The following is a 23,167-nucleotide window of genomic DNA, read 5'->3' as shown; positions in this document are numbered from 1 at the left end:
ATCTGCACAGCCAGGTGGGAGACAGCGACAACACGTGCTCTGTCCTGGCCTATAAATCATAAAATCCATTTTTAGATTTTTCTGCTCGAACTGTTTAATATATGGGATTTTAGAGACATGTGGGTCATTGGTGATCTTAGCTTGAGCTGTTTTGGTGGCGTGATGAAGGTGGAAATCAGACTGGAGTGGGCTGAGGCCTGAGTGGGAGGTGAGGAAATAGACAGTGAGCACAGACAACTGTTTCCCAGAGTTTGGCTGTGGTGTGAAGGGGAGGAGGGAGGTGTGCATCATGGGAGTGTTTTTTTTTTTTTTTTTCCCTGAAAGGTAGAAAAGACTTGAACTTGTTTAAATGCCATTGGGAAGGAGCCAATTAAGTGAGTACATTCACAAATCTTAGTTGTATATTAATGTGCAGAAAACATTCAACATTGACACGTCTATATGATACATGGTAAATTGCTTCTTCCTCCATATGATGTTGTTGTTCTTCTAATTTTGATGTGTTCAAAATAACCATTCTAACCATTAAGAAGAACCTAAGTGCAAAATTTGAAAAATACCAAAATTATCCCTAAATTGTCATAGCAAATAAAGTAAGGCTTTCAGTTGAAATACAGAATAAAACCTTTAATTTTAGCAAATTCTGGTGTTTTGATTAGACATTTCATACACAAGTGCCATAGATTATAAAAGTCTTGAGAAATAACAGGGCTCGGGACCCTGACAGATTACTTTATGTTGAAAAGCTTTATGATGATTCTTCAGGAGGAGGTCATCTGTCTAGAAATAGCATCTAAAAATTAGATTTTCATTACTGCAAAGCATTTACTTATTGGATTGGCAGAAAATTCATTGAGAGCTAAGTATGAAACTTTGTTTGTTGATTAGTCCTATGATCCCGGGCTAATAATTTAGCTTCTTTGAGCCTCAGCTTTCTGAAATGATAAAGGTGATAATACCCGTGTCACAGGATTATCGTAAAGGTTAAAGGAACTAGTGCAGTAAAGTAACTGACACACCTAACAGAAACCTGCTGAAATTCAGAGGTGCTGGTGTTACCACAGTTAAAGGAGAAGGAACTGAACACTGCTCTTCTCTGTCTCCCTTATTGGTTGGTTTGTGGACGTGTTTGCTACTCTCTGACATTTCAGCTCCAGGCAAGCAAGGGGTTGGATGATTTAGAGCTCTGTCCTGTGCTTGTAAGTCTCAGGGGAGACTGTAAGCAGTGCTAGGGAAAACAGTAAGACCGTTCTTTATGGAAAAGAGTGAACCTGTGAAAACGTGTACTTAATCAGCAAGTACATGGAGTCTCCTGTATAAATAGCTCAGAACTGTATTTAGTCCTCACCATTTTCAGCAGGCTTAGGGGGCCTGCCAGGAAAATACTTGCCTTTCTTTCCAGCAAATTTATCTTAGAAAATAGTTTTATGTTTGCTAATTCATTCCTGGAGTCTTCCTATAAGAAGCTTCTTTTGGTTTACTGTCTTGGTTGTAAATAAATCTTTTAGCTTTTTTATTAGGTTTTATAGATTTGTCGGGAGAACAGCCTTCTTATTCTAGGACTTAAAATTCTTAAATTTTCCCTCAGTCCTGGGGGGTGGTCAGTGCATATTTGTTCTTTATATCGTCCTTTCATCTGTAGACCAAACCAGGCTGACATTCATTCAGAAAATTTTTATTTGGGTGTCGTACCTGGTGTCACAATGCAAGGGAAACAAAATAAACAAGGACCCCGTTCTCATGGAGTTTGCAGTTCATGGAGAAGAAGGGCATTGTTCAGATGATCACATCATCTGGGTCATGCTAACAACCTGAGAAGTCCTGTGAAGAAGAAGAACCTTGTCCTGCAAGGGAGGGGAACAAAGGGGTGAGGGAAAACTTCCCTGAGGAAGTCCTGAGTTCTGAATGATAAATAAGAACTAAATAGGTTGGGGTGAGAGGCATTTTGGCAGCAGGGGTAAGGGCATGTGCAAAGGCCCTGTGGCAGAGAGGTGTGCAAATGTTAAGGAAACTAAAAAATACAACTGTGTGTGTGTGAATCTAAATTATCTCAAAATAAAAATTTTTTTTATTAAAAAAACAAGAAACTAAGAGAGGCCAGTCTGTGGTTGGAGCATGGTAAATGAGGAGAGAGAGTGTTTGGGGATAAGATGGGAGAGGTAGGGCAGGGCCCCACCATGCAGGACCTTGGAGGTCATGGTGAGGAGTTTGATTTTGAGACCAAAAGCAGTGAGACAACACTGAAGAGTTCTACACAGGGAAGAAGGTGATAGGATGACCAGGTTTGCAGTTTGGAAACATCACCTGGGCCGTTGTGCTCAGCACATCTTAGAGGAAGACCAGCAGGGTTGCCCAGGGACTAGCGAGGAGGCAGTTACCATCTTCCAGGTGAGAGGTGTTGGTGGCCTGGACTTAGAGTGGTGACAATACAAATAGAGCACAGTGGAGGTATTCCCCGCTTGTTTAGAAGGTAAAGCTAACAAAACCTGGTGATGGGTTGGGTAAGAACATGAGAAAGGATTGACTGTCAAGTTTCTGACTCCCCCAAGTGGGTGAACGGTGGTGCCGTTCTCTAAGATGGGAGTGTGGGAGGACCATCTGGAGAGAGCTGGGGGAGGAGACTGATCTGAGTTGGGCCTTGGATGTGTTGCGTTTCCCCTGCCTTTGAGCATCCAGCTGGACAGGTAGGGTAGGAGGTGGATGGATGTATGAGCCTGATGTTCATAAGACGGGCCTGGGCTGGAAATTGAGATTTAGGAGTCTTCAGAGCCTAGCTGGGAATTGAAGGTGTAGGTGAGGATGAGGTGGCCTAGGGAGAGAGTGTACAGAGAAGGAGAGACGGGAGCCTGGACCTGGGCCTGGGCCTGAGGAACCCCGGCCTGCCCAGCTGGGCAGAGGAGGCTGAGTCTGCAAAGGAAATGGAGAAGAGATGGGGCAAGAAGCAGAGGGCAGATGAGAATGTGTGCTAGTGAAGCCAGAAGTAGAGAACATTTCAAGGAGGGTGAGGTCAGTCAGGTCAAATGCTGCAGGGAGGTGAAGTCAGGTGGGGACTGGAAAAATGCCCGTCAGATTTAGAGACGTGTGGGTCACTGGTGACCTTAGCTTGAACTGTTTTGGTGGTGCACCGACGGGGAAAGCCAGACTGCCTGGGCTGAGGCACGAGTGGGAGGTGAGCATAGACTACTCTTTCCCAGAGTTTGTCTGTGGTGTAGAGGGGAGGAGGGAGCTGTGGATCATGGAGGCTTTTTGTTTTCTCTTTTTTTAAAGGTAGAAGAGACTTGAACTTGTTTAAGTGTCATTGAGAAGGGAGCCAGTTGAGGGAGAGGTTAAATAATGCAGGAAAGAGAAAGGGCAGTTTATTCATTCAACAAATATTGAGTGCCTGCTTTGTGCCTAGGAATTCCTAGGTGCTGGACTAGAACAGACACAAGTCTCTGTTGCCATAACCTTTATATTCTCCCTGGGAAGACAGATAATGAGTGCACTGATACAAATATGTCCCGGGTGGTAAATACTGTGAAGAAAGATTAGAGAAATCAGAGTAGAGTGAAAAAATAAAGCAGGTTAGGAGACAGATGGCAAGGAGGGCTTAGGGTGTCAGTTTTAGCTGGTGAGGGAAGGCCTCTCTGAAGAGGTGACATTTGAACGGTGATCTGAAGGAAGTGAGGCCGTGAGCCATGCGGATATCTGGGGGAGGGAGGGCATTCCAGGCAGAAGGAATAGCAAGTCCACACGCCCTGAAACAGGAACATGCCGCAGGTAGGCCAGGGGCAGGGTGGTGGAAGGGGAGATCAGAGGATAGCGGGGTCAAATCTTGTAGAGGCTTGGAGGCCAAGGTCAAGATTTTGGATTTTACTCAGCCTGAGATGGGAAGCCAGTGGGGAGTTTTGAGCAAAGGAGCAGATGTAATCTGATTTACATCATGAGGGTTGTGGATAATCTGTTTTGAGCAGACGTAATCTGATTTACATGTTAAGGAAATCCCCCTGGCTGCTGTGTGGAGATGTGGGGTGGGAAGAAGGGTAAGAGCGGAAGCAGTGAGACCAGTTAAGAGGCTGTTGTGGTGGGCCAGGGGGAGATGATGGAGGCTTGGCCTAGGGTAATGGTGGTGGCCTAGCATGGTGAGAAGTGATCAGATTCTAGAGGGGCGGAGAGCATGAAGTTCCTGAGAAGGCGGGTAGGGATGGGAGACTACAGACGTGAAGGGGTTGGGCACTAACTGTCTTCTGGCAGGAGAGAGTGGAGGGTGGGTGCTGAAGAAGCTCACTTTGTAGGTTTGCTAACAGGAAGTTGAGGGAGTCTCCTGTGGTGTCTTCTGATTTCTGCATGAAATAGGAGGCCAGTCCATCGGTTGTGAGTAAAGAGGAAGGTGATGATTAGGAGGGAGACATGAGGTATTTGAGGAGAGTAGAGAAATGTGCAGTAGTCTTTGGGGAAAGTTAGAGAAAATGGGTTCAACTGGCAGTATTTGGGTTCCATTTGTGGTCGGTGATTATGGCTTTATAGACCTACTAACTTGCCCTGTTGTCAGAGGTCTGGTTGTTAGGTGGAGACAGGATAAAGGAGATGGTAGTATTATCTAAGTTTGGGATTTTGCCAGAAGTTAAGACTAAAAGTCAGAGAGAGTCAAGGCTATTGGTTGCCTGTCATTCCGATAACAGTCCTGCTAATGGGGTCCATCCTGGAAAACGATAAAAGAGGAAAGCTGACATGTTGGCCTTGTCAAGGTCTGACAGGCCAAAGAAAGGTCTTACTGGGAGCAGTTGAGTGGGTCAGCTGGAAGGAAAGGAGGTTGTGGGCAGAGAACAGGAAGGAGCTGAAAGTGCCGCAGTTCCGCATGGGACAAGATGCAGAGTGTGACCCACCACACCAGGCTGGCTTGGAGTGGAGGAGGGGGTCACTGGAGGGGGTTGAAGGAATTGAGGGCAGCGTTGGTTTGCATAGTAGGGAGGAGTGTGGCAGATCTGATGTGCGAGGAGAGTTGAAGGGTCGAAGGGGTATTGTGGGACTTTGGGGGAGTTGACCAGTGATGGGATGAAGTTGGTGATGGCCATTGTTGGACTCAGCTTGGGAGTGGAGCAGAGAATGTGAGTTGGTGCCAAAGGCGCTGGTGAATGGGGTGTGTGTGCATGTGTGACCTGAGAGGTTCCTAGATGACTGTGATACCCAGAAAGGATTTCCCGGGAAGACAGTGTGGCTTTTCAGCTGAAGCTGCCCCACCTCACTCAGGTCTTCCTCCTTTCAGCCTGCTCATTTATTGCTGCTCTTAGCCCAGTTGGCAGTTGGAAAGCAGTGCCTGTTAAAATGTGGAGCCATAAACTTGAGCAGGTGTGTCCCACCATCTGCTCTTCTTCCTTCTCCCATCCTCCTCCTCCTCCTCCTCACTGAGGGGTTCTGGAGTGTCGGCTCTGGAGCAGACAGCCGGGGTGTGAATCCGGACTATGCTGTAGCACTTCCTGGCTCTGACCGTGGGCAGGTGACTGTGCCCGGATCCCTCACCTGTGTAACAGTTACGGGATAAGAATGCTCTTGCCTCCCCGGGTTGTGGTGAGGACCGAATGGGCACCTGTCCCTAGTGAACATCAGCTGTGATTATTATGGTTTGGGTTCTGCTCTTTTTCTTTTTCCCTTAGCTCTGCTTGGTCCCACTGATGCACCAGAGATTTTGCACTGTTGCTGACTCTTATTTTGAGATAAGAGCAAGAGAACTGACATTTATTGACCACCTACTGTGTGCCAGACCACCTACTGTGTGTCAGCCGTTAATCTGACAGTACTTCTCTCATGGAGTTATCGAGAGAATTCCTGCACCCAATGGCCTAGTTAAAGTCTCTGGAGCCTATGGGGCTGCCTTTTATCATCCTCATTTTTTAGAGTAGGAAATCCAGATTCCAGGCGTCATTCAGCTGATAGATGTCCGTGTCAGGACTTGACCCTAGTTCTTTCTCAATCTCAAACCTATTTCTTTTCTTTCCACCACGCCAGGCTGTGTCAAGCTGTGAGGCTCTCTGCTACACACCTTTTCCTTGTCCCTTTTTCTACCTCTTTTTAATGGAAAAAAATGTTATATTATCCAGATATATCCAGAAGCCAGCTCTTAGGTGGACCATATGAAACTACTAATATTTGGTGTAGAAATGGCGCTTTCACGTGGTCCAGACTGGTGCTTCTCTCTACTCCCGCAGCCTTGGCCCTGGTCCAGGCCCCCGTGATCACCTGCCTGGATTGTGAGCAGGAGCCTCCTGATGGCCCCCTGCTTCTGTCCTGGCTACCCTCCTCTTTACACTCAAAACAGCAGCCAGAGTCATCTGTCAAACCGGTCAGCTCAGGCCACTCCCCCTTCCCTCCCGGGGCTTCCCATCATCTGGACCCCTGCTGTGCCACGTGGAGAAGATTTTTTTCAAATTTTTTCTGTAACAAAGAGTAGTTTAGGGAGTGCAACAATCCCTAATTCTTGTGGGGACACTTAAGTGTAAATTAGGAAAACTAAAGAAAGTCTGTGAAGTTCGGTTCACAGCTGAGGGGTCTGCAATGGGTGTCCCGGTTGTTTCCTCTTGCCAGCTCCCCAAGGAGGGCCCTCTGTGCTCTTGACTCGCCTTGCCCTGCGCTGCTGCACCGCTGCCGCCGCTGCACAAGTCACTCTGGCCCTTGTTCGTTCCCATGGGAAAACCAGGGTGCACCCTCACTGAGGTCCTACCTCAGCAGGCCAGGAAAGGGGCCTGGGAGATTCCAGAGCCGGGGTATGAATAGCCTCCCCGAGGCCAGGTGGGGCTCACAGAGGAGCATGAGCTCCAGTGCTGTGAACTGTGGGCGCAGCGGTCACCGTTTGTCTTAGTGATCGCAAAACCAGCAGTTATATTGTCTGCGTTTATAGTTGACAGAGTAAGTCTGTGTGCTGATCTGAGACTCCAGGTACCCAAGAGGTTATGAACACGGGCTCTGGAGCCCGATTTTCTGGGTTCAAGTCCGGCTCCACCACTTGCCAGCTTGTGACCTCTCTGGGTCTCATTTCTTCATCTGTAATGTGTAGCGGGGTTGGGCCTTGAACCCTGATCCTCTGGCTCCTTGGTTGCTCTTTGCTCTTTGGCCGAGCAACATTTAGCTTGTACAAAACTTGCATGTTTTGTCCTCATAGTGCTGGTCATAGTTCTTAAAAGCCACTTTTTTCCCCTGCAGTTACTTTTCTGCAGCCAGTGAAATACTTTCTTGTCGATTCTTCCCTATTCGTTAAAGCCAAGATTGCAAACTGGTAACCCCCGAGTCAGGGCAGCCTGCAAACCAGTTTAATTTGAGCCATAATTTCTTTTTTTTTATTGATGTTTTAATGGTTTCTAACATTGTGAAATTTTGGGTTGTACATTTTTGTTTGTCCATCACCATATATATGACCCCTTCACCCCTTGTGCCCACCCCCCACCCCCACTGCCCCTGGTAACCACAGTCCAGTTTTCTCTGTCCATGTGTTGGTTTATATTCCACATATGAGTGAGATCATACAGTGTTTGTCTTTCTCTTTCTGGCTTATTTCACTTAACATAATACGCTCCAGGCCCATCCATGTTGTTGCAAATGGGACGATTTTGTCTTTTTTCAAGAGCCATAATATTTTAAAATAGCTGAAGTTGCTTTGAATTGCAGTCGGAGCTTTCACGTAAAATCTAGATTTTGACCTCTGGAAAGATCAGAACAACTGGCCCTGTGGGCTCAGGGTCTCTGATGGTACCAGTCAACTGGGGCTGAGGTGCTGCTACGCCCCTTGCCCTGTTGGGTGGGGAGGGGGTCCTCCCTGCCCCTCATGTCTTACCCCACATCTCTCCTTGAGGTTCCCTGCCTGGCCTCCTCCGGACTTTGAGTGTCTAACCTCTGCTCTTGGTTTTATTACTCTTGGTACCTCAGTGAGTTAGTCGCGGTCCTGGTAATTGATTCTTCCGTTGGTGGTTTGGCACCAGTGGCATTCCAAAACAGATTACTTTAGAGCTTGGAGGCCAGCACAGACTGTAGCGAAGGCCTGATTGCTTTAGATACATTTAACACTCAACTTCACCCTAACAAGGTAACCGTGATTGGAAGGAAACCTTACCTCTGAGTTCAGGCAGCAGTGCCCCTCTGGCATGTCACACAGCGACAGTCTTACACCAAGCAGAGCCTTGATGTTATGGATACAGATTTCTGCAAAGAAGGCTTGCCTACTAGCCTCCTGGGCTGGATCTCCTGGGCCCCTCCCACAGTCTCAACTAGCCTCAGCCTGGGGCCTCAGCCGGAAGAAGCCGGAGCTGCTGCTTTAGTGGATTCTTGTCTCTGAAGGGCAGGAACCATGCCACAGAGCTCTCTTTAACAAATTCTGTATGTCATAGGCTTTGTGGCCCACGAGCAAAATGCTTGATATTAGTTGTCTGAGTGTTTCTCTCCTGTTTTCTTATGTGTGTAGTAAGAAGACATTGAAAGACTGGCTTGAAGGTTAGAAATTGCCACCTCTAGTAACTCCAGTTATTCGGTTTTCACGTCCTGAAGTTCAGTCTAGAATAGAGTTGTCAAAGAAAAGGAAATCGGTAATTTCCAAAACTGTGTTCTGGGGTTGCTAGGATCACTAATGCCATATCCAAACCACTGGCTCTCAAGAGATTGTGTAAAGAAGGCTGGCCTTTTGGAGATTAACTGAATCCATGGCATTCAGGGTAGACCTGCTTCATTGGCCTGTTTTGATAATACGTTGAACCTGCAGAGCCTAATGTGCAGCAGTACATTCACCTGGATGGGGGAGTCTGCCTGATTTAGGTAGGATGTTCTGTTGTTTCAGTGGCATAAAACCTTGTTCTCCTGGAAATAAGACTCTCTCTTTGAGACTGTGATTTCTGAATAATGACACTTTATTTCCATGACCTTAACATTGTAGTTGTAACCTCCATGGTAAAGATTTTTAATTTTAATTCATAAAAATTATATATGCCTTAGCACAACAATATGGATGTACTTAATACCACTGAATGGTACACTTAAAAATGGTTTTAAGATGGTAGATTTTGTGTTATGTATATTTACCACAAGTTTTTAAAAAGTGTTTGCTGTAAAAAGTGTATATGGTTATCATCGAATATATGAAAAAAGGGGAAGAAAAAATCATCATCCCACTACTTAGACAACTTTCAATATTTTGTTATGTTTGTTTTCAATCTTCTATGCATATTTTTACACAGTTGAGATGTTTTTGTATTACCATAATATTGTGTTAGCTATCATTAACATAGATTTTGCAGAATATGGAAATAGCTAGAACATGGACTGTGGACTTAACTCAATGCCTAGCACATAGTAACTACTATGTAAATGTTAGCTTTTATTGTTGGTATTATAATCACTTTTTATCACTTCGTATCACCATTTCTGTACTTAAAAATCTCATAAACAGTCTTTTTAACAGTTTCTGAATATCTTTTACTAAAGTTTTCTTTTATATAAATATTGTTTGCTCCTAACATGCCTTTCTTTCTTCCCCACCAGATGAAATTAAAGCAGAAATAGAAAAGCAGAGGTAAGTTGGGGCACTTGCTCCTTGCTGAAATACGGTGTCAGAAGAGTAGGCAGCGGCCGCGGGAACCCCTTTCTCAGCATATTTCTCCTCTTTCTGATGCTCAGGGGTAGCCCACACTCTCCTAGCGCAGTGCTGGGCAAGGCTCGGTGTATGTTTGATCCGATCACAGGTTAACAGGTTACTGGCTCAGTAATTACATATTTGGAGGAAAGGGTGAGGAAGATAAGTTAATGCTCTTGTACCTTTTCTTGACAGAAGAGGCAAAGCCCTTGCCTCTTGTATGTCATGCTTCCTTAGGCAGGAGGACAGCTTGCCTCCTAAGTGGCTGCTCCTCATCCTCATAGTAACAAAGCCAGTTGGTCACATTGCGGCAATATGGCTCTGATGTGGCTGATGCCAGGATTCAGTCCAGGACACTGTTGATACAGCTCACTAATCGCAGACCTTGTTCTCTGCACGTGGCACTTTGGTGTTTTTCCCCTAATGCATGTGTTTAAACTTTTAATTGTCTAGCCCCACAGATGCAGTTTGAAGGTACTTTTAATTAAATGATTGCAAGTGGGATGGGAAATTAGAGTGAAGTGTAGGAAAAGCAAGCTTTTTTGTTTTTTCATTTCTCCCCTCGGGGCCTCTCTTACTTTTTTCCTAGGCTTGGCGCTGCCGCACCACCAAAGGCAAACTTCATTGAAGCTGACAAGTATTTCCTTCCATTTGAGCTGGCTTGCCAGTCCAAGTCCCCACGAGTAGTCAGCACATCCCTCGACTGTTTGCAGGTACCATGTTTAAACTTGATGGTGGGAGCTGGCCCCGTGGCCTAGTGGTTAAGTTTGGCATGCTCTGCTTCAGTGGCCTGGGTTTGTGTCCCAGGCACGGACCTACACCACTTGTCAGCAGCCATGCTGTGGTGGTGACTCACATACAAAAAAGAGGAAGATTGGCAACAGATATTAGCTCTGGGCGAATCTTCCTCAACAAAAAAATAAAAACAAAAACTTGATGGTGTAAAGTGGGTGAGGGGGCTCCTCTCCAGGCCACAGGTGGTCCTTATACAGGAGCTGTGCTAGCGAGCACCCTGGTACTCAGAATGCGCTCGGAGGCGATGGAGAAGGAGCGATCCAACTTATTCTTTATGGAGGTCTCGTGAAGGAGGGAGGAGAGAGATCTGACCTCCTTAGCTAAAACAGAATTTGTTTGGTGAGAAATATTTTGTTGATCTCTCCTATTTATGTTTTCCTAAACAAACCTATAGCGTTAATTGGAATGTTTGGTACACATGGGCACTTAAGATATTTTTACGCTTCTTTTTTGATGGCATTAAAATTCATAATATCAAGTAGAGAAATAGATAGAACCAATTCTTGTTATTTGTGGTAATGTTCATAAAGTCACTGTGAGCACTGAATTTGCGAATATTGAACCATTGCTCCCAGAGGAAATACAGGGTTAAGTTCCTACGAGCCTCTGGTCACAAAATGTTCAGCAGCTGATCAATACACAACTTTGTTCTTTGTGCGTTTCTGTTTAAAGACATCTTATTTAGTATGTATTATTGACTAATTAACACTGAACTCACGGTCAACAGCACTATTAACACATGCCTGAACAAAGCTTATCTCACCTACGATTTCTCCGAAAGGCGCATCACTGCCTTCTTGCTCTTTGGAACACTAGACAGCACTTCAGCACTACACTTGGGGGCCATTTTAAATGGCAAAAACAAACAGAACCTGCAAATAATGAAGATCGACTGTATTTAGAGCCACCAGAAACCTTGTTATAAATTACCTTTCACTGATGAAGAAGCAGGAATAGAGAAGTTAGGGTGACTTGTCCAGTGACGTACTGATAGTGAGAGACAGAAAGAGGACTACAACTTGCGTTTCTTAATTCCTGGTCCAGCATTCTTGTATTTTTTCTTAAGATCTACTCCTGAGGTTCCTGGTTACCTCAAAGAACATTTATTCTTAACTCTGGTGGGCCACCTACATCAATGAAAAAAGCTTGATAAATTTAAAAATATGTATTAAAGAGATCCATAATTTACCAGTACTGTCTAGAATAGGAATAGTGAATAAGTTGTATGTTGTGATTACTTAGAAGCTATGTTGAAAAGTTATCTGAAGCTTCATCTGAGTTTCTTGAGAAAGTGCCGTGATTGATTGGTTATGTCTGCTGAGGCACAGGACTGCCAAGTGGCTGTGGGTGCACCACGTTTTTGGCATCTCTAGTCTAATATTTACCCTATTAATCTCTCTCCTTTGATATATCTACACTTGAAAATTGATGACAGTTTCTTCACAGAAGCAATTCTTCCAAATGAAAACCATTTTCTCATTCAATATAATTCTGTACAGATTGTCCTATGTGAAACGTATAATGAGCCAAGAGTTCTTAAATGGCAGGCTCAAGTCTTACTTCTAAATTATGTGTTGCTGTGAACATTTTCTGAGGAAATTTGGCGTAAGTTAGGTTTTGTTTTCTCCTCATGTTAAGGTTCACTTTTGAAAGTGGTGCTGATAGTTAACATTATTGATATACTAAGCACAATGGCTAACATGTATTGAGCACTCAGCCTGTGCTGGGCCCTGGTGCTTTATCCACATTATTGTGTTGAATCTTCCCAGCAACCCTCTGAGGTACTTACTCTCACCCTCATTTTAGAATTGAGGAAACTGAGGCTTAGAGAATAAAGTGATTAGCCCAGTCAAGTTCCCTGGCCAGGAAGTGATGGAATTGGATGGGTATCTAGAACTTCCTTACCACCCCCACCCCCGTTCTGTGTTGTTAACCAGGGGTCCTTAAATTACGACCATACGGGGATGGCCCCATGGCTTAGCAGTTAAGTGCATGTGCTCCACTACCGGCGGCCCGGGTTCGGATCCCGGGCACGCACCGATGCACCACTTGTCCAGCCATGCTGAGGCGGCGTCCCACATACAGCACCTAGAAGGATGTGCAACTATGACATACAACTGTCTACTGGGGCTTTGGGGAGAAAAAGGGAAAAAAAGAAGGCGAGAAGGATTGGCAATAGATGTTAGCTCAGGGCCAGTCTTCCTCAGCAAAAAACAACTACAACCATAAGCAAAATCTGGCCTGCCACCTACTTTTGTAAATAAAGTTTTATTGAAACACTGCTGTTTTAATCTGCTCAGGCTGATATAACAGAATACCACAGACTGAGTGGCTTAAACAAGAGACATTTATTTCCCACAGTTCTAGGGGCTGGGGAGTCCAAGATGAACGTGCCGGCTGATTCATTTCCTGGTGAGAGCCCTCTTTCTGGTTTGTAGACGGCCAAAGTCTGACCGTGTCCTCACTGGCCCAGAGAGTGCACTAGCTCTGATCTCTTCTTCTCGGGCATTAATCCCGTCATGAGGACTGCACCCTCATGACCTCATCTAAACCTAATCACCTCCCAAACGCCCTGCCTCCTAACACCGTCACACTGGGGGTTAGGGCTTGGGAACGGGGGAAGACAAACATTCAGTCCGTAGCAACAGCTGTGCCCAATCGTTTGCGTATCATCTGTGGCTGAACACAGACCATATGACCTGCAAAGCCTAAATATTTAGTATGTGGTCCTTTACAGAAGAAGGTTGCTGACCCCCACTCTTAACTATTACCCTGTAATTCTGGCCTCTTTAATTAAAATTATGCTGTGTTTTCCTAGAAATAGTCTGTTCCTGGAACTCTGTGTATGATTTCTAATGGAAACTTGACATCCTGCTTTACTTCAGCCTGCTGCCTTGACTTGAGTTTTAAATTTAAGAGTGAAGTACCTGTCTTGAGGTTTATGACATAAAGTTAGCTCTTTTTTTTGGAGTGGCAGTTCTCTGTAATTTAATAGGTGTGCTAGGATTTCTTGGGTTAGTACACAAAATGCAAAGTACGTCGTCCTTTTCCTGACATTAGAAAGCGGCGGGGTGCTCCCTGGAGTACTGAATGACGGGTTTCATCTCCTCTTGGTTGTCCTTGCACCGCCTGTTTGACTGGCTTTTCCCAGTGTGGGTGAGGTAACTTCTGTGACTTCTGGAAATGGAAGGCCAGCATCCAGGGGTAAAGGTTGGTTTTGGCAGAATTGAAACCAGCTGCAGACACATCCTCCGCCTTCCCTTGGGCATTTAAAGGCGTCCTTCTCTGAGCTTGGAGAGCTGAGGGGGTGGCAGAGCTTTGGTTTGGTTTGCCGTGAGCACAGTCAGCTCAGCGTTCCCTCTCCCCACTGGCAGAAGTCTGGAGACTTCCCCTGCTGTCCGCTTCTACCAAGTGATAAAGATTCTCCGTGTTCCTTTCCTTCAGCACTTGGTCTGCCACACACTTCCTCAAGGCCAGGCCTGGGGGAAAGAGGGTTAGGGTTCAGTCTCGTCCAGCCTAGTGAATGATCTCCCAGTTGTTCTGGGCACATATCAATAACAAATTTTTTTTAGAATATCCTCCCACTATATTCATATTTCTTCAGTTATAAGATTATATACATGTACTATTGTTATTAACTTACATTATAAAACTTACAGAGAATTTTTAAAAGGATAAGATAAAAAAATAGATAGAAATGGAGTACAAATATTTTGTTGCTACACCCAGTGAAGGCTGTAGGAAACCACTGGTCTGAGCCATCTGCCCATACTACAAGCATTATCTTTTAGCTCTTATTTCTAAAAAAACTGGATTTTTTAATGCACATTTTAAAATCCATTTGTAATTATATAAGTTGTACATGACTACATTCTCTGTTAAAAATTTTTTTAGAACTTTACAGATAAGGCTGAAGTCTCTTGGACCCCTAGTCCCAAATCCATTTGCCTGTTATAGTTTTCTTTCTTTCTTTTTTTTCTTTTTACATAAATGGTATCACTTTTACATGTTTTTCAGCAGTTTGCTTTTTGCATCCAATGGTATTTTTAAGATCTAGCTGTGTTGCTGCATGCAAATATAGGGCATTTCTTTTGACTGATATATGATATATTACGCCACCATTTTATTTATCCCTTCCCCTGTAGAGGGGCGTGGACAGATAGGGTTACAGTGAACATCCCTGTGTAAGCAGCCTTCCTGGGCACATGTTATCAATGGGCCAGCTGCCCAGAGCCCTCCCTCCTCCATCGCTGTTCCCATCCCCTCACTGTGTCAGCAAGGAATAAGGCGGGAACTTCTACTCTCCATCTCTATCACTCCCCCCTCCCCCAAAGTCTACGCCACCAGCATTTCCCCCCAGGACAGCTGAAGTAGCCTCCACACTGGCCCCTTGCTTCCACTCCTGGTGCCCTTCAGCCTGTTCTCCACACAGGGCCTGGGGAGCCTTTAGAAATGTGTCCCATCACATTAATCTTTTGCTTAAACCTGCCAGTAGCTTCCCTCCTCACTCACTGTGATAAACACTTTCCCCAGGTGAGCTTGCCAAGCCCGCTCATGCTGCTGGACCTCTGATAGGTCGCCAGACTTTTTTCTGTGTGTTTACAAAAATGCTTGTACACACATACCCACATAGTTTTTGTTTTCCAAAAATGAGATAATGGTATGCATTTTTGCTGCAACTTGCTGTTTTCAAGATCTCTACAAATCACATAGGGCCTGTAGGTCCCAGTCAGGACTTTTGGCTTTGGTCTGTTCCTATTAACTCTTTGAGAAAAAGGGCTGTCTTACTCACTGTTGTATCCCCAGTGCCCAGAACAATGTCTGGCAAAGGAAGGGTGAGAAGGCAGAACTAGGAAGACCCACAGGACACAGGAACTCTGCTTTCTTCTGGCCCTGTCTCAGTCCACAGACAAGGGAGTAAAATCATACTTAAAACCCTTTTCAGTTTGAAGAATAATATGCCCTTTAAGGAGTCTGTAGGGGGAGAATACTTCCAATTTTTTTTCGTATTCAAATTAAATATCCAGCAGTATACTTCCATCTTTGCTTTGCAGCATTAGTATTGGGTTCTATGGGCCTACTTTTCAACATTCACATTTTACGAGTTCATAGACCATCCCACTTATAACCCAGTACTGAGAAGGGACTTGAATCCATTAGGAGTAAGGAGTAAGCAATGTCAGAAACCAGAGCTCATTTACCAGATAGCAGGTACTGCCCTCTGAGGATCCTGCATATGCAGCAGCAGTGACAGGGGATGAGGTAAAGAGCATCTTGACTTGTTCTTCAAAAACAAGTTCAGTACCCCCCTTCCCTACCCCTCGTCAGGAGATCTCTGGGGTTGGACTTGATCAGCAGAGTGTGTGCAGGCCTCTCTCCTGCTCATTTAGTCACTCGAACCAACAGTATCATATTTCTACTTTCGACCACTCTCTCTTAATCTTTTTTTCTTTCTGTGTATTGAGTGGCGGTGCTTCCGTAGCTGATGATGGGGAAACGCCATTGAGAAACGGCATCAGGCTCTTGCAGGGTGGGGAGTTTTCGTATCGTGGCGGTGGTGGCACTGTAGATAACCTCAGGAGCTTGTGTCACTTTGTGCAGGTAGAGGCAAGAATGTGACAAGCCAGAAACCAAAAAAGATAAAGAACAGAACGGCATTTTTTAGTAATTCCCTGGAAGCAGAGAATGTAATCCTGTATCCCAGAGGGGCTGTGTCAGATGACTGGTTTCTTTTATCTGGTCAACCATCGAAATAACCTGGATAGGTTGGAGAAAAACACTGATCCCCCAGCTCCACTCTGGAAGTTCTGGTGCAGTGGGTCTGGGTTGAGGTCCAGGAATCTATTTTTAATAAGCTCCCTCAGGTGATTCTGAATCTCAGCCAGGCTTGGAAATCATTCTGCCCCTGACCCTTGAGCTCCCTTCCAGCTCTCTATTCTCCGTGATGTAATCCAGGTCATCAGTGAGGTGGCAGTCTGAAGGGCGGCCCCTGTCCAAACCTATCTGTCCCTTGACCATGAAGCCACAGCGCAAGCAGCCACTCATCTCTTTAGCCACGTGGGTGACACGTGCTGTTTGATGACGTAGGTGCAGAATTCAGTTAGCGTTTTTACTATAATTTTTGGAATAGAAAATAGGCTGACATGAATCAACATTTATAAAGAATGAAAGCATGTACTGTAAAGTTTCTTAGCCTCCCACCCCCGGCCACGGCTGCTTAGTTCCCCCCCAAGCAAAACGTGTTATCATTGGTTTCTTAGGTATCTTTACCTTTAAAGAAAAAAATACATAAATGGTTTGTTGTTGTTGTTGGTTTTTTTTGTGAGGAAGATCAGCCCTGAGCTAACATCCATGCTAACTCTCCTGTTTTTGCTGAGGAAGACTGGCCCTGAGCTAACATCCGTGCCCATCTTCCTCCACTTTATATGGGACGCCGCCACAGCATGGCCTGACAAGCGGTGCGTCGGTGCGCGCCTGGGGTCCAAACCCGGGCCGCCAGCAGCAGAGCGCACGCACTTAACTGCTACACCACGGGGCCGGCCTACATAAATGGTTTTTTAACAGCTTGAGATATAATTCACATGCATAGAATGCACCCATTTAAAGTATACAATTCTGTGATTTTCATATATTGACAGAATTGTGCAGCCATCACCACACAGTCTAATTTTAGACCATCTTTGTCACCTCAGAAAGAAACCTGGTGCTCGTCAGCGGTCACTCTCCATTTCCCTCTAATCCCCCAGCTCTAGGCTACACTGACTACTTCTGTCTCTATTATGTATAGTTTTTAATCCCTGAATTTTTTGCACAAGTGGCTATGTACTGGGGACTGTACTACACCTTGCCTCTTCCATGGGACACTGTTTCACCATCATGGGGCTCTTGTGCCATCGGGAGACAGGACAAATGCCGCACTCTCAGGGTGGCTGTGCCCTCCGTGCTGCAGGGGAGCAGAGGGAGCTGTGGGAACTGGGAGTTAGAGGCCATGCTGGCTGCCTGTCTTTTGCTGCCCTGGGCAGCTCAGTCCCGGCCAGGCAGAAGTTTCTCACCTCTGTTCTTTCTGTGTTTAGAAACTCATTGCATATGGACATATCACCGGCAACGCCCCGGACAGCGGAGCTCCCGGGAAGCGGCTGATCGACAGGATCGTTGAAACTATTTGCAATTGTTTTCAGGGCCCTCAGACAGATGAAGGAGTTCAGTTACAAATAATCAAGGTATTTCTGTTTGTTTGCCTGGTCTGGGTTTTAAATTAGAAAGTCCCCTTTGGGAATCTGGATTTTTGATTTACCAGGTGTAGTTGTCTCGTGTGGTGCTGAGCTGGAGCAGAAAAATGTAGATCTAAGAAAAACTTAGATCTTTTGTTACGTGTCAGAATTTATTAGCGTGGACTGAGACAAGAAGAGTGGAACCAGGTGCGTTCTCCAAGTTAAACAGTTCCGCTAATAGCAGTGTAAATTGCTTGTGAATTAAATTGGCTTGAAATCCTCTGGTGTTTCCTCTTGAAATTCTGGGTTCGCAGTCTGCCGTTTCTCAGCAGGCCCTTGTTGATACTCTTATCACCAATTTGCCCTTGTGCTCTTGTCTCCCCCATTCCACTTCCCTGTTCCATTTTTGCCGCCAGGAATGGTTTGGCTTGTCAGGGGAACAGGATCAGGATAGCCAGCATTCTGCATCTTAGGTCCTGAATGTATTAACTTTGTGAGGGATGGCTCCCTGTTAGCCACACCTTTCCTAAAGCTCTTTGAAAACCCACCAGGGAACTGGGAAACTGACTGCCTATCAAAACATGTAGATTTTGTGATTAATACAGATGAGATCAAGTTGGAGCATTTTCCCTACTGAGAGAAGTGTCTGTATTTTTGGCTTTTTTTAAAGTAAGCTGGTAGAAAGCCCACTTTAACACAACTTAATTACTTCAAATAATTTGGATTTTGTGGAGTTAAGTTTATTATCTTTAAACTCAGAGCAATAGCGAGTTGACTCCAGTTTAGTTTGCAGAGCCATCTTCTTAAAACGTATAAAACCAAACCAAAACAAAGCCAAACCCTGTAGAAAAGTTTGACTGTGGGAGGATTGGGGTGGGGTGGGTCTTGGTGAAGGTGAAGGTCCTGATGAAGGTTGTGGACTTTTGTTTTAGGCTCTTCTGACAGCGGTGACATCCCCGCACATTGAAATTCATGAGGGCACTATCCTGCAGACGGTTAGGACATGTTACAATATCTATTTGGCCAGCAAAAATCTCATCAATCAAACCACTGCCAAGGCTACCCTTACTCAGATGCTGAACGTCATTTTCACCCGCATGGAAAACCAAGTGGTGAGTGGTAGCAGTTATCAGCTGCTGCGGGCGGGACGTCGTCCGATGCTGTGAACTGTTCCATGTGTGTCCTCGGTGCCGGATGAAGATGCACTAGCACTTTAAAGTTTATCCCTTCTTCCCCTGAATTCTCTGCACTCCTTTTTTCTTGCTTTACAAAGCAGAGAGAGACTGTAACATGGGTTTTGAAATTTGCATTCAGAATTTGCTTTGAGTTTGTCAAAGGAATTTATTTCCTTTTTAAAATTTTATCCTTCTGTTTGGGAATTTTTTTAAGCAACAGGCTGTCATATTTTCTGTTCCTCATTAAAATACTGGGACCATTTAGATTGAATCCCTTTTTTGTTGCCTTTTAGTTGCAGGAGGCCAGAGAATTGGAAAAACCAATCCAGTCGAAACCCCAGTCCCCTGTGATCCAAGCTGTAGCAGTGTCCCCAAAGTTCAGTCATTTGAAGCAGAGCCAGGTGCAGAGCAAACCAACAACTCCTGAAAAGACAGACTTAACCAACGGTGAACATGCCAGCAGTGGTTCTGGAAAAGTGAGCTCAGAGAACGGAGACGCGCCCAGAGAAGGAGGCCCATCCCTGTCAGGTACGCACCGGGCGCTGTCCCTTTCCTGCTGTGAGGGAATCGTCCTGTGTCTGAGGGGCGGGTAAAGGAGTTGTCTGGTATCATCTGTGGGAAACGTCTGAAAGCAGCTCCTCTATTTCTGGGCGCCCCCTTGACTTCCCCTTAGCTTTCTCTTAAGGAACACAACTGGCGAGGCATGGTGTCTAGTGTCTCATTGTCAGCTGTGTAGTTTTCTCTAAATAGTTCCTGCGGTGTACTGAGCTACTGCTTCTTGATGGCAGCTTCAGTGCACTGGGCCCAGTTTGGAACACTTATTTCCCAGTAGTTAATTGTTTGGGTGGTTAGTCATTCAGTGTCTGTGTTATCCTCCCTGAGGAGGACAAGGACCTCATCTGTCATGTATACACGGGGATCTCTGTGCCTTGCCCACTGCCTGGCAGTTAGTAGCTACTCACAGACACCTGTGAAAGGAGCAAGAAGGTGAGTGGGTGGGTGGACACACAGATGGCTATAGATGGGCACATAGCTTTGTTTTCTTCTTGTGTGACCAAGTACGTTACTGGGTTTTGTTTGCTTTTTTAAATGAAAGCGATATTCCACACCTGATTATAGGCTTAAAGTAAATAAAATATCAGGCATGAAATCTTAGATTGGGTTGTCATAAGATTAGTTCTTATGTTTGCATTTCTCCCTGGGCAGTTTATATGAACTAGATCCACAATTCATGTTTTTTTCCGGAATGCACCTCCCAAGTGATTCTGTCAAATAATTCTTTACTCTAGCTGGTTGCTACATGAAATATCTGACCACACCTTCTTCTGTCACATTATTGGTAATGATTTGTGTTGGTAGTGTGGTTCCCTACTAAAGTGCATGTATTTGAGCTGCTTTTGTTCCTCTGTAATTTACCAGATGCTTGGCGTACAGAGGAACAGACCAAGTGTTGTTGGTGTGATGTTGTTCTGTATCAGTTCACTCAAGGAAAGGGCAAAGAGAAAGTTGCCACTAACAATTGCACGTGTCTCAGCGTGAGCGCAGAGTTGCCGTCCACTCCATCCTGCTGTCGTGTCTTAGGGAAGGTGCTCAGAAACTCCTGGCCGCCCCTGTATCTGTCGGTATCTTTGCCTTCTTAGCTCTCAGGGCAAGGACCAGGTTTTTACTGTAACCTTTATCAGGCTGTGGTCAATCAGTAAATATTAATATTTAAACACCCTATAGTAAGCACAGTAGTGTGGTTGTAAAAGCAGGCCTTTCTGGGCTGCATGAAGTGCTTCCACTACAACCCATTTTCTACACGGCAGCCAAAGTGATCTCTTAAAAGCATGAATTAGATCACGACCCTCCTCTGCTTAAACTCCTTTGGTAATTTCCCATCCTGTCCCATTCAGAGTGAAATCTGTGCCAGCACCACCCGCATAGCTTCCAGGGCCCTGTGTGACCTGGCCCCTGCCCCCTCTCTGTCCCCTTCCTACACTCTTTCCCCCTTGTTTGCTGCACAGCGTGCGGCCAGTGTTTCTGGCCCGTGAAAGCGCCGTGCTTGCTCTTGGTGCCTTTGCACTTACTACCCATTCCCCACCCCTCTTTATCTTCATGTCTCTTGGTTCAAACTGATCACTGTCTCTCAAGTTCCCCATCACTTCTGTCCCGTCATCCTCTTTTATTTTCTTCATAGCATTCATGTGTGCTATGAATACGTCAGTATTTCAAACATAAACTCTGAAATACTGAGAGTTTATATTTACTTGTTCCCTGTCTGAGACCTAGGCCGCCCTGTTCACTACTATATTCCCGACACCTGGAATGGTGCCCAGCACACATGGCAGACACTCAATAAATACATTTTTTTTTAATGAATCAGGGAAAACTTGATTTCTAAAATATAGTTTTATAGAAACACAGTAACTTAAAATTCTGCTCTAACCACGAGAGGATGATTTGCAGTTAGCATGTTGCTGTGGATTTTGTTGCCAGTATTTCGTGCACCCCCTGAGGCTTTCCCCAGAATGTGGGAATCAGATTGCCTGTGAGGATCACACCACAAATAGTAAGTCAGGACGGAGGTGTGCCGTCACCCTCAAAAAGGATGAATGGCTTCCACTTCTCAAGATGTGGCTCTAAAGGAAGAACAGGTCTTGCAGAAGAGGGGGTTGAGCAGCCCTGGAGGAAGGATAGCCTGAGAGGCAGATGGAGGTGCCGGCCCAGGGGAGGCAGTGCCCTGGCTGGAGTCCAGGGCATCACCCCAGTGGGCCTGGGCTGTAGGCCTCTGTGATAGAGGTGACACATCCAGCTCTCCTACAGCTTCATCCTGAAGTAGTCACCATCATGTAGCCGCCCCTACCTGGCCAGTCCCTGTGCCAGGCACCATGCTTTCTCACTCCCACTCGATGTACATTTTCCTGTTTAACTAACTGAGAACCCTCCTCACGGCCTTCCTGGGGTAATCTGCCTCCCAATGAAATTTGCATTGATGGAGACAATTCACCAACAGACCTGAGCATCTCTTTCCCTTTAGCAGTTTTTCATCCCAAGTTAATAAATCAACAGTCAATTTGTCAGTCTTATCAGCCTGTCCAAGGAGTGGATCAGATCACCCTTTGTAAACTCAGAAAATGAGATTTTTGAGCCTCAGACATGCTAGCTAATTCAAATTTTGGCGCATGGCCAGCCAGCCTTCCCTGGGGGACTTTACCCCATTTGTCTGTTCATGCACCTCCTGATTGCCCAGATATTCTTATCAGTTTTTAAAAAAACAGCTTTATTGAGATACAATTCACATACCATAAATTCACCCATTTAAAATATACAATTCAGTTCTTTTTGGTATATTCACAGAGTTGTGCAGCAATCACCACAGTCAATTTTAGAACATTTTCATCACACCTGAAAGAAACCCTGTACCCATTAGCACTCACTTCCCATTTTCTTTTAAGTTCATTTTTAAGATTCTGACTTTTTAACTCCCAACATTACATGTTAGCATTTTTCCCTTTCTACTGCTAATATGTAGCTATTGTAGGTACACAAGTACCTGTGTGTTTACAGGTTTCTTAATTCACTTTTTCTTCTTGCACCTTATTCTTTAAGGAAAAAAATCAACCTAACTCTTAAGTACCATCAAATAGAGAAAATTTATCCTCCCTCAGCCAGTATGGAGGTTCTGATCAGACAGCCTGGGTTTAGCTCATGACTTTACCACTTGGTAGCTCTGTGACCTTGGGTAAAATCTTTAACCTCTCTGAGCCTCGGTTTCCTCATCTGTAAAATGAGGATACAATTAGTACCTATTTTATAGGTTTGTGAGAATTAAATGAGAGCAGTGTCTGGCCCTTAATTGCTATGTAAGTTTTTGCTATTATTATCTTTCAAATAAGTTTCACCTTAAAAAATGAGTTAGTTTAAAGAAAAATAGCAAGTATTTCAGATGGTAACCAGATGTGAAGGTGGTGGGAACAGTGCGTAGGGTAAAGTGAGCCTCTTTTCCACGTTAGCAATACCTGATCCTCTGCTTTAGGAATTTTATTATTTTTTGATGACAAAAAAAAGTCGTGTCAGGCTAACACAAAAATAACAAAATGTACCCATAGGTCTCCTCCTTTCTGACTTGTTTTTGACACAACTGCCTTACAGGGATGCATTTCAGCTCATTGATTTTACAACATTTTTGTTAGCTGTGTAACATAACGTAATGTAATGCATTTATTTTGAGATAATGTTACCTGATATATTTCTTCCTCTCAGGGAATCACGTTGGTGTGTGGCCGGATGTGACAGCAAACGGCTTTGCCCCTGGTTTTTCCCTTTAACATTCTTACGTATTACTGAGTACATGGGCACTGGACACAACCAAACCCTAGTTTCTAGGAAACAGGCCTGTCACATTTTATTGTCAC

General features: G+C 44.9%; 1 protein-coding gene across 1 annotated transcript in view; it reads left to right on the top strand.

Moving 5' to 3' along the window:
• ARFGEF2 (ADP ribosylation factor guanine nucleotide exchange factor 2) overlaps positions 1–23,167 on the top strand; it is a 97,837-nt gene that overhangs the window by 5,074 nt on the left and 69,596 nt on the right. The window contains exons 2-6 of the mRNA XM_058562510.1: positions 9,499–9,529; positions 10,179–10,302; positions 17,458–17,604; positions 18,528–18,707; positions 19,064–19,298. Coding sequence (XP_058418493.1) covers positions 9,499–9,529; positions 10,179–10,302; positions 17,458–17,604; positions 18,528–18,707; positions 19,064–19,298 — 717 coding nt within the window. The remainder of the gene's footprint in view (positions 1–9,498; positions 9,530–10,178; positions 10,303–17,457; positions 17,605–18,527; positions 18,708–19,063; positions 19,299–23,167) is intronic.

Source organism: Diceros bicornis, chromosome 19 (assembly GCF_020826845.1).
Source record: "Diceros bicornis minor isolate mBicDic1 chromosome 19, mDicBic1.mat.cur, whole genome shotgun sequence".
In the NCBI taxonomy this organism is placed as follows: Eukaryota; Metazoa; Chordata; class Mammalia; order Perissodactyla; family Rhinocerotidae; genus Diceros; species Diceros bicornis.
Note: the sequence above shows the minus strand (reverse complement) of the source record. Positions and strands in the feature narration are given on the sequence as shown.